General features: G+C 42.0%; 1 protein-coding gene across 1 annotated transcript in view; it reads right to left on the reverse strand.

The window, feature by feature from the left end:
- OSBPL8 (oxysterol binding protein like 8) overlaps positions 1-14,634 on the reverse strand; it is a 51,858-nt gene that overhangs the window by 23,646 nt on the left and 13,578 nt on the right. The window contains exons 4-8 of the mRNA XM_056847067.1: positions 11,339-11,440; positions 9,884-10,087; positions 5,254-5,338; positions 3,398-3,569; positions 1,399-1,624 (exon numbers count right to left, since the gene is read on the reverse strand). Of these exons, the coding sequence (XP_056703045.1) occupies positions 1,399-1,624; positions 3,398-3,569; positions 5,254-5,338; positions 9,884-10,087; positions 11,339-11,440 (789 nt within the window). The remainder of the gene's footprint in view (positions 1-1,398; positions 1,625-3,397; positions 3,570-5,253; positions 5,339-9,883; positions 10,088-11,338; positions 11,441-14,634) is intronic.

The following is a 14,634-nucleotide window of genomic DNA, read 5'->3' on the forward strand; positions in this document are numbered from 1 at the left end:
ACAGCACATATTTGCATAATATTTTGGGGCACAGTGGCTGAATCCACACCTTCTACCTACACACAGTCCATCACAGTTAATTCCTTCACCCTGCATCAAAGGAGCTCAGAGGTTTTGCTTCCTTTGACAATGAAGCCATGTTGTCAGTACATTTATTGTACCCACTTATTACACGGAGCCTCAGACTATGTTAGAGAAGGAAGGAAGCTCGCCAGTAGAGGTGGGCTTGGGCTCAGTTCAGGTGTCATATGAATCACGGTTCATAGTGACTGTCCAGATGTGGGGGCCAAGCCACTAACTATGGTTTGCTAGGGTACATCAAACCACGATAGGTAGCCATGGTTTGAAGCTATTATACATACATCTAACTGTGGTTAGTACGTCTACAGACATCCTGACTTAATCTTGGCCTGCTTCCTGGAACTGCCCTTGCTGCAAAGCAATCTGGGATACCAGTTGGGTTGCTGCAGGGAATGAGAACAAAAGAGAGAAGGCAATGAAACCAGCATTTGTTGAGGCAAACCAAAATTTGAATTATTGTATCTGTGCTGAATCCTGGTTTCAGACGGGCAATAGTTAAAACAAACTAACTTTGTTTTATGTCTAAACTGAGCCTTGGTGTTCTGAAGAGAAACTGTTCTGTTTGTTCCCTAACTGTTTCTCCCTACTACAGAATATATTTTAAAAAAACAACAACAACACAAGACCCTGATAATGGTTGAGAGGTGGCAATTCTATTTTGAAATTCAAGAGCCCCTGGGAATGAATATATTTCCAGAGTCTAATAAAGCTCCTTTGTTATACAGCCCTGATCCAGTCAAGGCAAAATGTGTGAAGCAATTCACACACACACAGAGGTATATATAAATACTATTATTTTTAAAGCCATATTAGAGGGCTGGAGGTGGCTTGCAATGACTACAGATTCTAGCTCAAGCACGAGAACCAGAACTTTTGGTTTGGCACTGATCACTGACCTTGACGATACTCTTGCCGCTTACCTCAAATGCAATTACAGGTTAGTGTCTGCTACCCTTATCAGTTCAGATAAATGACTCTATACCAGATTTGGCTATTAGCACTATGACTTTAGTCAAGCTTTTAAAGCTTTGTGTCAGTTCTAGCCAGCCACAGCTCCCTGGTTGGGTACTAAGTTACATCTGTTTTTATTACACCCCTTTATGCGTACACTAAAACATTTTATTAGTGCTTCAAAGTTGACCTATAACTATCGAAACAGTCTAAAAACAATATGGAGTCATGGGGGGGAGAGAAAGATCTCCGATTTAAGTATTTTCAAGGTTTAAAAAAGCTGCTTTCCAATAAATTTTCTTTCCAGTTTCAATACTAATAAAATATTTAGGAATAAGGTAGCAATTGCATAATAACTTTTTTTACCTCCCCAAGTTCTTCATGAGCCTCTTCCAAATAAGTTGTTTCCTTGACATGATCAGGTTCCGGGTCAATGTATGAGTCATCCTGTCGCTCTGATGTGTCAGAGTCACTTTCCAACAAGCCATCATTGTCTGACTCATCACGATCATGATCATTTTCCTTATCTGATTTATCCGAATACAAATCTGGATCTTTAAAATGATGCCTTTCCATTTCACTGTCATTTAACCTAAAACGAGAGTTTCAGTTGTGTTTTTCTTTATACAACTAAAGAAGAAATTGTAGCACATTCCATTATGTATACTACTGTGTTTTTCAAGCTGTAATCCCAAGTCATTCTACACTAGCCATGATCCAAAAATGCTTAAAGTTGGTTGGCTCATGCCCTTTGAGTTTTAATTTGTGAGACTGTATGCTAACTAGTTGAGCTTTTTCTTCCATGCCATCATCATTTCTGTATCTAAATTAAGAAATATGAATATAAAAATGGTTTGCAAATGTTATTGCAATGATAACCATTTTTTCATTACTTACATGTACAGTATACTTTATCTTTTGGACTTAGGGATCCAGTCCCTATATTTGGAGATGATTAATAGTTGCATTTATTTTATATGTACATGCACGTCACATAGATACACAGAGATCTGATTTAGGATGCACTTATTTAGTTATTATTAAGATAAATTCTTTGCTATATAAAAAATAGAAACATATCTTCTAAATTCCTTCAAAGTTAATACAGAAATATTAATATAAACGTAACAGTGCATTTTAAGAAAGCACTCTCATAATTCATCTTTGGACTGACTACTGCAATCATAGTGTGGGCTGTCAGTAGTTCAAGTCATTGAGCAGCATTGTGACATACAGTTAATTCAACCAATCAGCACTCTCCGTAGATTTGCCACTATTCCAATTACACTGACTGAAACAGGGGACTGTGTCAAGACTTTCACTGTGTAGCTAACTTGTAGGTAAGGCAATAGTGACCTGACTCTATACCCAGCCGCCTTGAACAGGTACTCTGGAGAGGAGGTGTAGATATTTTCTAAATAAATTGTTAAGATAAACAAATCAATCAGTTGTTATATAATCTAAGAATTAGCTCATGAGATTATTATTGCTGTAAAGTAATGAAAATGAATTCCTCTTACTATTGAGCAACTATCCCCTATGCCAACACTGACAATTTGGTACATACATAAATGTGATGGAGAGGGGAGCCTTACAGCCAGATGAAAGTGCATTTTCTATTAGTTTTCCCCTGGCTCCCACTCTAATTTGTTGTATGGTTGTAACTCTGACTAGAATTACATACAAAAAGCCCAAGCTCTTTTAACTTTAGTTCCTAGGAAAAATAAATTAGTGGGAATGCTCTTAAAGCAGAGACTAATGATAATTTGTAGTGGCTAAGAGGGTAGGTTAGAAGGCAGAAGCAGACATTGACTGTTTTGCCCAAAAGCCTTTCATCAAAATCCTCCGTAAGACAGAGATATGGGTGGGTGAGTACCATGAACATTGTGTGTACCACAGGAATGAAAAGTTTCTTCTCTGATAGCCTAGCCCCACCACACAATAAAAGCATAAACAATGAGAAAACTGATTCCACAAAACCAGATTATTAGCAATGCACGCAAGTTATGAGAAGGCACAAGATCTCACAACTTGGCTTTCCCAACATTAAGATAATATTTTCAAATCTCAGCAACCAAAGAATGGCATTAATGGTATTTATACTACTGCTACCACAAGACCATATGACTGGGTTTGCCACAGAATCAGGGCACAAAAATATCTTGCTACAAAAACACTAGAGCAACATACTGAACCATAAACACAGCTAGCCTTTTAAAGGTGAAAAAAATCAGTAAGTATGCACAATACTACAAGGATGAACAGCTAGCTACGTTGAGGTCAAAAAAACTTCTACATTTACTCTGAACAGGCTTCAAGATAATTTTTAAAAGAACAATAAAAATTAAAAGTTATGCCTACTTACGGGAAGCTTTCACCACTATGTACATTGTTTGCACGCAGGAGGCCATAGAGAGAGACATGTGCAACGTCTGTTGATGAGTTCAGCTCATGTTCTTTGCCGTCTCTAATCATAGTACGCTTCAGCAAACCTGAACATTTCAAAGCTAGTTCCAATGCATCCATCCAACACCTACCTAAAGATAAATATGTTTCAATACCACCTAATATTACTGTTTTAAGAATTGGGAGTTGATAACTACCTACTCTGGGAATTCCCCAGGTATGAAGAAAAATATTACTTTGGAAATTTACCAAAAGAAAAAATCCTTTAAAAATGGTCTGAGGAAAACTTGGCATGATCCAGAAGGGACAGAACATTGAGAGCAGCAGCGCAGCAATGAAAGGGGAAAAAAGGAAAGGGATGTCAGCTTGCTCACCCCCCTGGAGGGGGTGTGCGTGAGAGAGGAGGGATTTTTGAATTGTTCTGTTCCCAGAAATTCCTTATGCGTTTCCAGCTCTTAATGTATTATTTTTCAGACTTCAGCAATTAAACTTTCTACAATTTCTACTAAATGAGAGGTCTTTTGCCTGAAATACTTAATATCCTGGTACATTTTTAAGACTTCATTATCTCTTTTGGTTAAAGCAGAATTCAATTTAATACATGGATTTAAACAATCTGATAAGTCATTTTGAAGAAGTATTCAAACAAAAATGTTCATTTTACAGACAACATTTAAGGTTAATACGCAGAAAGGTGTACATCAATCTGTTTCAAAGACTGGAACTGGGGGTGCAGCAGTGTAGTGGCCAAGTTGGCAGAAGACCCATAATTATTCTGCTTGATGAAAAACAAAGCTGACTGTGAAGAGCGAGCACCAGGAGGATCTCCACAAACTGGGTGAGTAGGCAACAATATGGGACTTGAAGTTCAATGTAGGCAAGTGTAAGGTGATGCACACTGGATCAAAAACTCCAATCTTCAAGCATATGCTAATAGGGTCTGAAATTGCTGAGACTGAGAGGGAAAGAGATTTTGGGGATAGGTCAATTGAAATGTCAACCCAGTGTCCTGTGGCAGTGAAAAAGGCAAATTCTGTGCAGGGGATTATTAGGAAAGCAACTGGAAAATAAAACAGTTATTATAATGTCCCTGTACAGACTTATGATGTGGCTTCATTTGGAACAATGTGTGCAGTTTTGGTTACTGTATCTAAAAGGGACACTGCAAGGCTGGAAAAAGTACAGAATGAGGAAGACTCTCTAATAAAAAACAACCTAGGGCATGTAGAAAGGGCAATGTTGACATTCCCAGCTGTCACCTTCTGAGAAGCAAACAAAAAAATTCAGGTGAATCCTTCTGGTTCTCAGGCAAAGCCTTCTATGGCTAACATCTTAGGAGAATCACCTATACTGCACTACACTTTTTATAGCCAACCTATCTCTTCATACATTTTAACCCACATAAGCCATATTGTGAATATTTTGAACAGCAGGAGGGGGAAAAAGAATAGAGGGAGGGGGAAAATATCTAGAATATAAGTTAGATACTGGAAATGCAATACTGCCATTAATTTTTCCCTCTGAAGCTGCTTAGATCACATGCTGGTGTATTAGGATTTGTGCTGCCACCTTCCACACTCATGATTTCTAATAAACTCTGAATTCAGGAACGGGGGCTCCTGATCCCTCCTGCTTTGTTTCAATACAGAACAGCATTTAGCAGAATTATGACATAACATTTACACTATGTTAAATGTGTTCACAAACAGTTCAAAACTCTCACATGCTTCATTCATCAGTGAAAGGCGCTTCAAAAATACAATTGTTTTATATTGGGAACTACTTTAAAAAGACAAAATATGTAATGTAATTTACCATCTGATTCTGAAGCTGCTCGGATGATCAAGTAACTGCTGGGTAATGGCTGTGTTATAGAGCCAACAGCTTCACCTTTAGGTCCCTTAAAATACAGACAACAAAAAAGCATTAGACTAAACTGAACTTCAGTAAGAAAAATGGGCAATTTACAGGGAAAAAAGGGGTTGCACTTACCTGTAACTGCTGTTCGAGTTGTCATCTGTGCAGTTGCACATGGGTACTGCAAACGTTCAAGCCTGCTGGAGAGGATTTTTTTGAAGCTCAAAGCACCCAGAGGTGTTCCGCCCCCTCCCCCATGTGGTTTCCCGCCTTTCCCAGCGCTATATACAGGGGGCAGAATGTCCTACCCTCGGTTCCTCTCTGCTGCCACCAGAATGAGGTAACAATTACCAAATTGAGTTAAGAGCTCACAGCGGGGAAGGAGGGTTGTATGACTGCACAGGTGACCACTCAATGAACAGTTACAGATAAGTGCAACCCTATTTGCACTGTCTTGGTACCGGTGCACTCCCACATGGAAGATTAGTGAGCGGACGTACCAGTCTGAGGAAGGCGGGTGTGAGCTCTCAGTTGAACAGAGACCGCAGGCCACTCTTCCCACTGCTGTGTCCCTTATGGCATGCACATCCATCATGCAGAGTCTTGCAAAGATGCAGGAGACCTTGAAGGGTTGACCTTTGATTCTGTTGCAGCTTTCTTGTGCAGTGGACCTAGCCATGGCAGGGCAGTCCTCTCCATGTTCGGCTGAGGAAATTTGATGTTTGGACAGCTTTGATGCTTCTAATGCTAACCTATGTCTGCCTTCAGGCAGGATTTCTAAGTATGGAGCAATGCCATCCCAAAGGAAGAGCTGGTACCAGGCCATGGTACAAAATCACTAGTGATTTTGATCACTAGTGATTTTGAAGCCAAAGGCAGATGGGGCATAGATTTCCCTACCTATTCCATCCAATTTACAGCTCTCTCTGTCAACAGGGACTGAATGTTGAGTGCCTTTATTTTTCCCTTGGGTGTAGTCTGCTACCAGGGAGTTGGAAGCAGGGTGTTGGAAGAAGAAAAGGAATCCTTTGTGCTTAGTTCTGTATTGATTTTCAATACCTTTAGCGGAAGGTGACACTAATGCTGGGCACAGCCAAGGATCAGTTATAACCTCAAGAAGACCTTCCGTGACTGGAAACATGGGATTTTATTACTAGGATGCGTGACACTGAATACCGGATCTGTCGCTCTTGATGGGGCGCACGAAGCATTGATTTTGAGCAATCTTACTGTTTGGATGAGTTGCTTGTTATAGATGCAAAGATCTTTGCTGGGGGGAGTACATGGACGGTTCTGCCATGATGTCTTCTGGGGAAGGTTCAGAAGCATAATATGATTCCCTCTCTTCAAAACCAGGATCAAAGTTGCCACTGAACTCCCCTAGGGTGTTCCATCTCTTCATGGTTTTCCTGTGGAAGACCTGGATCATCCATGTGCTATTGGTCCATTTCCGCCTGGTAAGCACCCAAAGGAGCAAATGGATCCCAGCCTCGGTATAGTAATCACACTAGAGGTCCTTACACAGGTATTTGGACGATGACAAATATAGTTCCGTTGCAACCAACTGGGGAGGTAGTTCCGAACAGTGAGATGAGGGGGTTGATGATAGAGAATGGATGGTTCCAATTGCTAGACTTCACCCTCTGGAACCGACTGGGATGGTGGGTGACCTGATGGAGAAGGCATTCTTGGAACAGGCACAGACTCTCTGACCGGTTCCACAGAGATTTGATGGGTGAGCAGGACTTTATGACAAGGGGTGGATGACAGGTTCGACTTAGGAGGCTTCTCCACATGCTTCTGCTGAGCCTTCTTCAGCCGTGATTCTAAGCTTTGCTCTGGGGACGTTCAGACTGAGCCTATTAATTATCCTGTGAGCTTATTCAGGTCCAGAATGCTTGGTTTTGGTCTCGGAATCGAGGACATTCAGACCCTTCTATCGGTAGCAGAAGGCAACGTAGTGCTTGGACCTTTGTTTCAACTGGTGCCGGACAGAGCTTTCCCCCAAAGTGCCGCTTTTAGGCAGGAAGCTCGATTATGTTTTGCCTTCAGGGTGAATTGGCGACAGATGGAACAAGGTGATACATCATGTTCCTCAACGAGGCATAGCAGCCATTGTTCATGGTTGTTCAAGTGGGGGATTTTTGACTTATAGGGCCTGCATTTCTAAAAAAGAGCTTTTTATGGCATTCTGTAGGCTACATGCTCTAAATAGGTCAATGAGGTAGGTTAATCAGCAATGGTTTCTGGTGAAAAAGGATGGAGCTTCTGTGATCGGACCTCTCAGCAGTGGCAGAGAAAGAACTGAGGGAAGGGCACTCCCCCCATAACATGCTGGGAAAGGTGGGAAATGGCATGGGGGAGGGGAACAGAGTGACTCTAGGTGTTTCGAGCTTCAAAAAATCCTCTCTGGGGCAGGCCTGCACATGAGCAGTACCCATGAGGTACTGAGCAGGTACCATGACGATGAACTTATCTTTCACTGAAATACATTCTTTTGACTAATATCAATTATGACCTCCATTTGGACCACAATTTAAAAATAAGGCTCTTCAGGATTAAAATTTCAATTTGCTTTCTTTAAACAAAAAAAAAAGTACTGCACATGCAAATATCTAAAAATGCTATTCCTAATTGTAGAGGCTCAGTACTTTGGTGGTACTCATATTGATGAACAGCTTTTCTTAAAGTTTAAACATGCATTCTGTATTAATCATAATATTAAACATTTATTTAGTGAATTTGAAGCAAGATACTTCAATGTAACGCCTTACTGTACTTTGATTTCCACCCATAAAATCTTAAACTCAGCACTGTGACAACAGGACTTTTAGATGGAAATTCAGAGGACCTAACAAATAGATCATTTTAATGTTATAACACTATAGCAATCTAGTTATTGTTGAATTTTTTAAAAACCCAATATGCAGAGGAGGAAATAGCAGGTGTGGGGGAATACAGCAGGGAAAATGGTGCCTAAGTGGCTAATACCTTTTGAAGCCCAGCATGCCTTTCACGTGGAAGGCAAATGCGCTTCAGATGAGTACTGGCAGGAAATGTTGGATCAAAGGTGGTTTGAGAAAGCACAGAGAAACCATAGGGAAACCAAAGACAGACAATGGATGGGCAGTGATGCTGTGCAGAACTTGTAAATAATCAGCAGCAGTTGAGAACCCACAATGTAGCGAAAAGCCTATGTAGTCATTGCCTGAATATATTAGCACAGACATTTTTACAGGAGTAATTGAGTAACCTCATTTGTGAAGAAATGAGCAAACCACAAGGATCTGAGACAGGCACTCAAGAGAATGAAGATCTTCATATTGTTGTTTTTGGGTTTTTCTCTGCCATATGCTAAATGCAAACTGGAACATCTTTAGCTTATAGAACATCTATATTGCCCAGACAACTTTGGTTTTTTTAGTGGTGTACAAAATTGCATTTTAATCTTATGACTCTACCCTCCAAAGTACCATGAATACAATTTCCTTTCATTCTTGTTTACCACCCAAGCAAACACTTAACAACCTTCAAGAGATCCTCTGTGGATCACATAGTCACTTAAAAAATAACCACAATCACACACACACCATTAAACCAGTCACACCATTATGATGAAGAGAAGCAAATTTGAAGATTTTATCCTATTCTTTATTGAAAAGACTTCCTTGTGATCTAAATGCATGACTCCTGTTGAACTCCCATCTTGAGTAGGGTATTCTTTGGTGCAACCATAACACCTGTTATTAGTCTGTTGCTTTCTTTCTTTCCTGACAAAGTAGTTTTTAAATTAAAGTACCTGTTAAGGTTAATTCAAAAGATTGAGCCTTTCAAGTTGATTCCTTTTGATGCCATGTTTTATAACATCTATTCTACATTTTGCCCTAACCTGGATGGCCCAGGCTAGCCTTGTCTCATCAGATCTCAGAAGCTAAGTTGGCCCTTTTTGGTATCTGGATGGAAGACCACCACAGAATTCCAGGGTCGCTATGCAGAGAAAGGCAGTGACAAACCACCTGTTAGTCTTTTGCCTCTAAAACCCTATGGGGTCGCCATAAGTTGGTTGCAAGTTGACAGCACTTTACACACACACACACACACACACACACAATACTTCATTCACATTATCTTTCTTAACAAAGCATTTGAGATACGGATCCCATAATGCCATATCATTGCATTTGTTTCTTTAATAAGTCACATAAGATAATACTCTGGACATGCCAATATCAAACAACCACATATTCCAAGCATTTGTTTTTCAAAGCCAAAATGTGCATAATGGAGGTACTTTTACACTTCTAATAAAATGCAGGATGGACTAACTCAAGCTGTGATTGGATAAAAGTGGAGACAGTATTCACAAACAACACTGGAGAGCAGAATACATTCATACCTAAGTGCCAAAACAATTATTAAAGACACTGAAATGTCAGGAAATCACTCAAGTTTAGCAAAAGGAAAGCAAACTTCAGCAACTGAAATTACTTTGAGATCTTCAATATTTAACCATGCGGAAAGGTTTAGAGTGTCTTTGGTATAACATTACATTCAACATCAACTGCATTAAGAATACATATTCACTTACTTTAACAGCCCAGATGGATTGCTCCAAAGGATGGAAAAGTTTGAAACAAAACCCATCCTTTTTCGAAGGCCGTTCAATGAGTTCACAAGCGTTCAGAAGTACTGTTCCCACCCACTGGCCATTTTTAGGGGTTTTATAAATGAGCAATACCCCTGGTTTCAACACACACCAAAGTTTGGTCCAGCTTTTCAGTGTACCACGGATCTTTAAAAAGAAAAAGAAAAAAGAAAAAACACTTGTAATTCAGTATAATCTAATATTACAGTTCCATTCCATTGCCTCACTTCTCAGGCAAAGAAAACCAGTTTTAAGATATAAGCAACCAGATTAATTCCATTGTGGAAAGGATATTTCTAAACATCCAAACTTCAACATTTTATTGGCCAGAACACATCTTGCTGCCTGTATATTTCTAAACTATACCTCTGTGGGGACATTTCAGGTTAGAAAAATGGTGCTGGATGGGGGGAGGCATAAGCCGTCTCCCCCCATAGTCCCAATCAATATCAGCACCCATGTGTCTTAAAAACTAAGTTTCAACCAGGAATATCTAAGTGCATGACTGCTTGACAGGACCCAGGGGCAGATTTGACACCAGCTTATTATACAGTTAGTGTGCCAGATTGTATACATCCATGTAGACAGATGCAGAAAGGATCTCAACAAGATTTGGCTAAGAGTGTTAAGACTCCTCAGTCAGCAGTGAAGCTAATTTGGTGGCCTTCGGCACATCACTAAGAATAAAAATGCTGCTGCAAGTTTACTGAACAAAGGGTAACATACAAATGTAACAATTAGATTTCAAATGTTAACCACCTCTCGAACTTCAGTCAATTTAGGCAGATAGAGTTTAAGCAGCAGTATCCCAAGCATTATGTTTAATTGATCAGGGAGAGTTGCTTAATAGTTCTGTAGTGTACAACAGACACTATCTGTTGACACCTACTCCACATCTAGGTCTTCTTACTGGAGGTATGTGTATGAATGATTTTATTATTACGGGCAATAGCCAGATAAGCTGCAAACCTTGTCAGTAAAACTGATTACAGGAGGTATGTGTAAGCCACTAACGTTCACACTTATTCAAAGCCCCTATAATTTTAAGCCATCGCACATAAGGAGGAGGGGGGATGTCGGCAAAAAGGGAACCTGGGTTAAAATAAGTTGTTATTGTGCTGACATTAACAATCTTCAGTTTGCAATTACTAGTGGAGCAGCTTGCAATTCACCACACATCTAGTGCAAACTGATCACCAACCCTGTTAAGTGTCCTAAGACTGATATAGCCATGGCCACCACAAATAAAGCAATGGTTAGGTATCCCCCTTGGTTCCCTATGCTTCAAGAATAGAACTTCTGGCATGCAATTAACAGATTCTCTATGCAGCACCCAAATAAGATTTTAATTGTTTTCTACTCTGGGAGACAAACACTACATGCAGCTACAACTCTGACCTTCAACCAGTCAGCCATAACAATAACCGATGGGTCTGTAATTGTGCTAAGTAATTCTTTTGTTGCTCTTTTCTTCTCTTCCCTGTAATTTTTCTTTTGAACCTGTAAAGGGTAAAAATAAAGGATGAAAATATGGCGACAGAATGCAGTTTTGAATCAACAAATCATAGGCTTACAAAAGTGAAAAGCAATAAAAACTGCAAGATGCTTAGTACATTGCAAGATAAGCAGTTGTAGGGTGACTGCTTAATGTAATACTGGTCATTCAAATAACTCCATTCTGATTTAATCTACCACCTACACAATACAAAGGATTTCTCTTCTGGATTAACAATATCACTTACCAAGAATGAAGGAAGTGACTGACAAATTGTTGCCAAAGTATGGGAGATATAAAGTAACCAAGATTAGTGAAGCAGTGTAGCTTTCCAAATTTTGTGTCTATGAAACCTGGATGCTTGCATGTTCCTATACCAACACTAGATCAATAAATGCAGAAGTTTACTCCCTTTGCACACCTAATTTAGAACATGGCATACTGCTTTAAAGTACATCTTGTATTATTAGTGTCATTGGAAAGTCCAATTTCAAAGAGTCTTTAAAATCTCACAGAAGTTTTAGCTAGAAAAAAAATGCCTTCTCTTTTTCAGATGTTTTAAAAGATCTGCATACCCTACATCAGTGATGGCGAACCTTTTAGAGTCCGAGTGCCCAAACTGCAACCCAAAACCCACTTATTTATCACCGAGTGCCAATGCGGCAATTTAACCTGAATACTGAGGTTTTAGTTTAGAACAGGGGTGGGGAACCTTTTTTTCTGCCAAGGGCCATTTGCATATTTATAACATCGTTCGGGGGCCATACCGGGCATAGATCTCCTGGTGTGTGTGTGTGTGTGGGAAGCTAGGGTTGCCAGGTCCTCTTCACCACTGGCGGGAGGTTTTGGGGGTGGAGCCTGAGGAGGGCGGGGTTGGGGAGGAAGACTGCACAGCCATAGAGCCCAATGGCCAAAGTGACCATTTTCTCCAGGGGAACTGATCTCTATTGGCTGGAGATCAGTTGTAATAGCAGGAGATCTCCAGCCACCACCTGGAGGTTGGCAACCCTAGGGGAGGCTATGCAGAGAAGGCTTGGAGGGTGTCTCTGCTCCCCCAGGTCTTCCCCCTCCTCCCAGGTGGGAGGGCAGCCAGCGGTGGGCCCAGGCAACCGAGGTGCCAGGGGGGCGCAGCTTGCAGTCGATCTGTAGGGAAGGAAAGAAGGAAGGAAGAAAAGAAGGAAAGGAAAGAAGGAAGGAAAGAACGAAGGACAGAAAGAACGAAGGACAGAAAGAACGAAGGAAGCAGGGAAAGAAGGAAAGGAAGGAAGGAAAGAAAGAAGCAAGGAAAGAAGGAAGGAAGGAAGGACAGAAAGAAGGAAAGAAAGGGAAGAAGGAAAGAAAGAAGCAAGGAAAGAAGGAAGGAAAGAATGAAGGACAGAAAGAAGGAAGGAAGGAAGCAGGGAAAGAAGGAAGGAAAGAAGGAAAGAAGCAAGGAAAGAAGGATGGAAGAAAGGAATGAAGGACAGAAAGAAGGAAGGAAGGAAGGACAGAAAGAAGTAAGGAAAGAAGTAAGTAAGGAAGGAAAGAATGAAGGACAGAAAGAAGGAAGAAAGGAAGCAGGGAAAGAAGGAAAGAAAGAGAGAGAGAGAGAGAGAGAGAGAGAGAGAGAGAGAGAGAGAGAGAGAGAAAGAGAAAAAGAAGAGAGAAAGAAGACAGAAAAAATAGAGAAAGAGAGGGGGGGAAAGAGACAGAAAAAGAGGAGAGAAAGAATAGGAGAGTGACAGAAAAAGGAAGAAAAGAGAGAAAAGCCTTCACACACACACACAGCCGTCTCCCTGCGACCGGGCTTCAGCCTTCCCACCTCCCCCCACCCCCGGGTGGGAGGTTAAAAAACAAACTGGCGGCAAACAGTCGCCACACAAAACGGTTCACGGCAAAAGCCAGGGCCGGGCTGCGTCCCCACTGTTGGTTTTGGGAAAAGGAAAGCTGGGTGGGCAGGAGCTGCCGTGGGGGGGGCGAGGAGAGGCACCCCAAAAGCAAGCGCACATGCATGCCGTGGCGCTGTTCCACCTCACTCGCTTGCTCCCGAGCCCCTTCCCAAGCCGGAGCTCGAATCAGGTGCTGCCCCCGCCACCAGGCATCCCAGCCCAGGACGCAGGGACGCTGGATGAGCAGGGGGCGAGGGAACTGGGAGAGCTGGGAGGCTCGGCCGCTCCGTCGCCTTCCCCACCGCCCGCTCGGCCGGGAGTCTCTCGAGGCTGCCGCTGGCCCTTCCTCCGCCGGACCACGTTCGGGTCGAAGGAGTGGGAGAAGTCGGCGGCGAGGAGGTCGCCGGCCCAGGGCTGGAGATCTCCCTGCTTCCTGCGCTCGGAATGGAACAGTCCGGAGGCGGGAGACGCGAAGAGGGAGGGGCCCGTCCGGGTTCCTTCCGAGCGGGGCTGCTGGGGAGATCAATGTAAAAACGTTGGCTGGAGCACCCGCTCAGTAGTTGCAGGGGACAGAAGGCGCCTTCTCCGCCTTTTGGGGCGGGGAAGCTGTTTAAATTAAAAGTTTGCCGCCTTTTTCTTTTGTTTTGTCCCCGGGCAGGGTTCCGCAGCTGGGCGGCAGGGAGTCCAGGGGCGGGGCAGCTTTGAAGGCTCCGCGCTGCCTGCAGGCAGCCCGGAGCCCTTCAAAGCCAGGCGGGGAGTCGCGTGCCCACAGAGAGGGCTTGGCGTGCCAGACTTGGCACGCGTGCCATAGGTTCGCCAACACGGCCCTACATCAATAAAAGAAGAGATCTGTTAAGATTCAATACTTCCAATGCAGACCTGAAATATTTTCATCCAACATGAAGACTCACAGGGCTGGTTAACACATTTATTTCAAGTTTTCTAGCAGAATTTATTTTCATGGTGGTGGGCTGTTTCAGTGCAAGTCCCCACTTTTCATCTCTAGCAGTAATGTCATAGCATGTACATCTTTCTCTGTGGCAGAACTCACAGTGAGATGGTAAACTTCAGCCTGGCATGTATCACCTCGTATGACTGAAAATTCCACCACACAAAAACCGTGTAATCCAGTTTCAGGTTTACAAACTCAGTGAGAAGTAGGTCTGTATGACAACGAAAAATTGTGTAGCTTCTTTTGCATGACTTCCACACCAGCACTAATAGACATCGTCATGCTAGAAAAATACAGTGAATCCTAAGGATGTCATATGTCTGATAAATCTTTTTTAGTGGAAATTATGACATTAGTTGAAATGGTGGCACATCTTGCA

Source organism: Euleptes europaea, chromosome 3, assembly GCF_029931775.1.
Source record: "Euleptes europaea isolate rEulEur1 chromosome 3, rEulEur1.hap1, whole genome shotgun sequence".
In the NCBI taxonomy this organism is placed as follows: Eukaryota; Metazoa; Chordata; class Lepidosauria; order Squamata; family Sphaerodactylidae; genus Euleptes; species Euleptes europaea.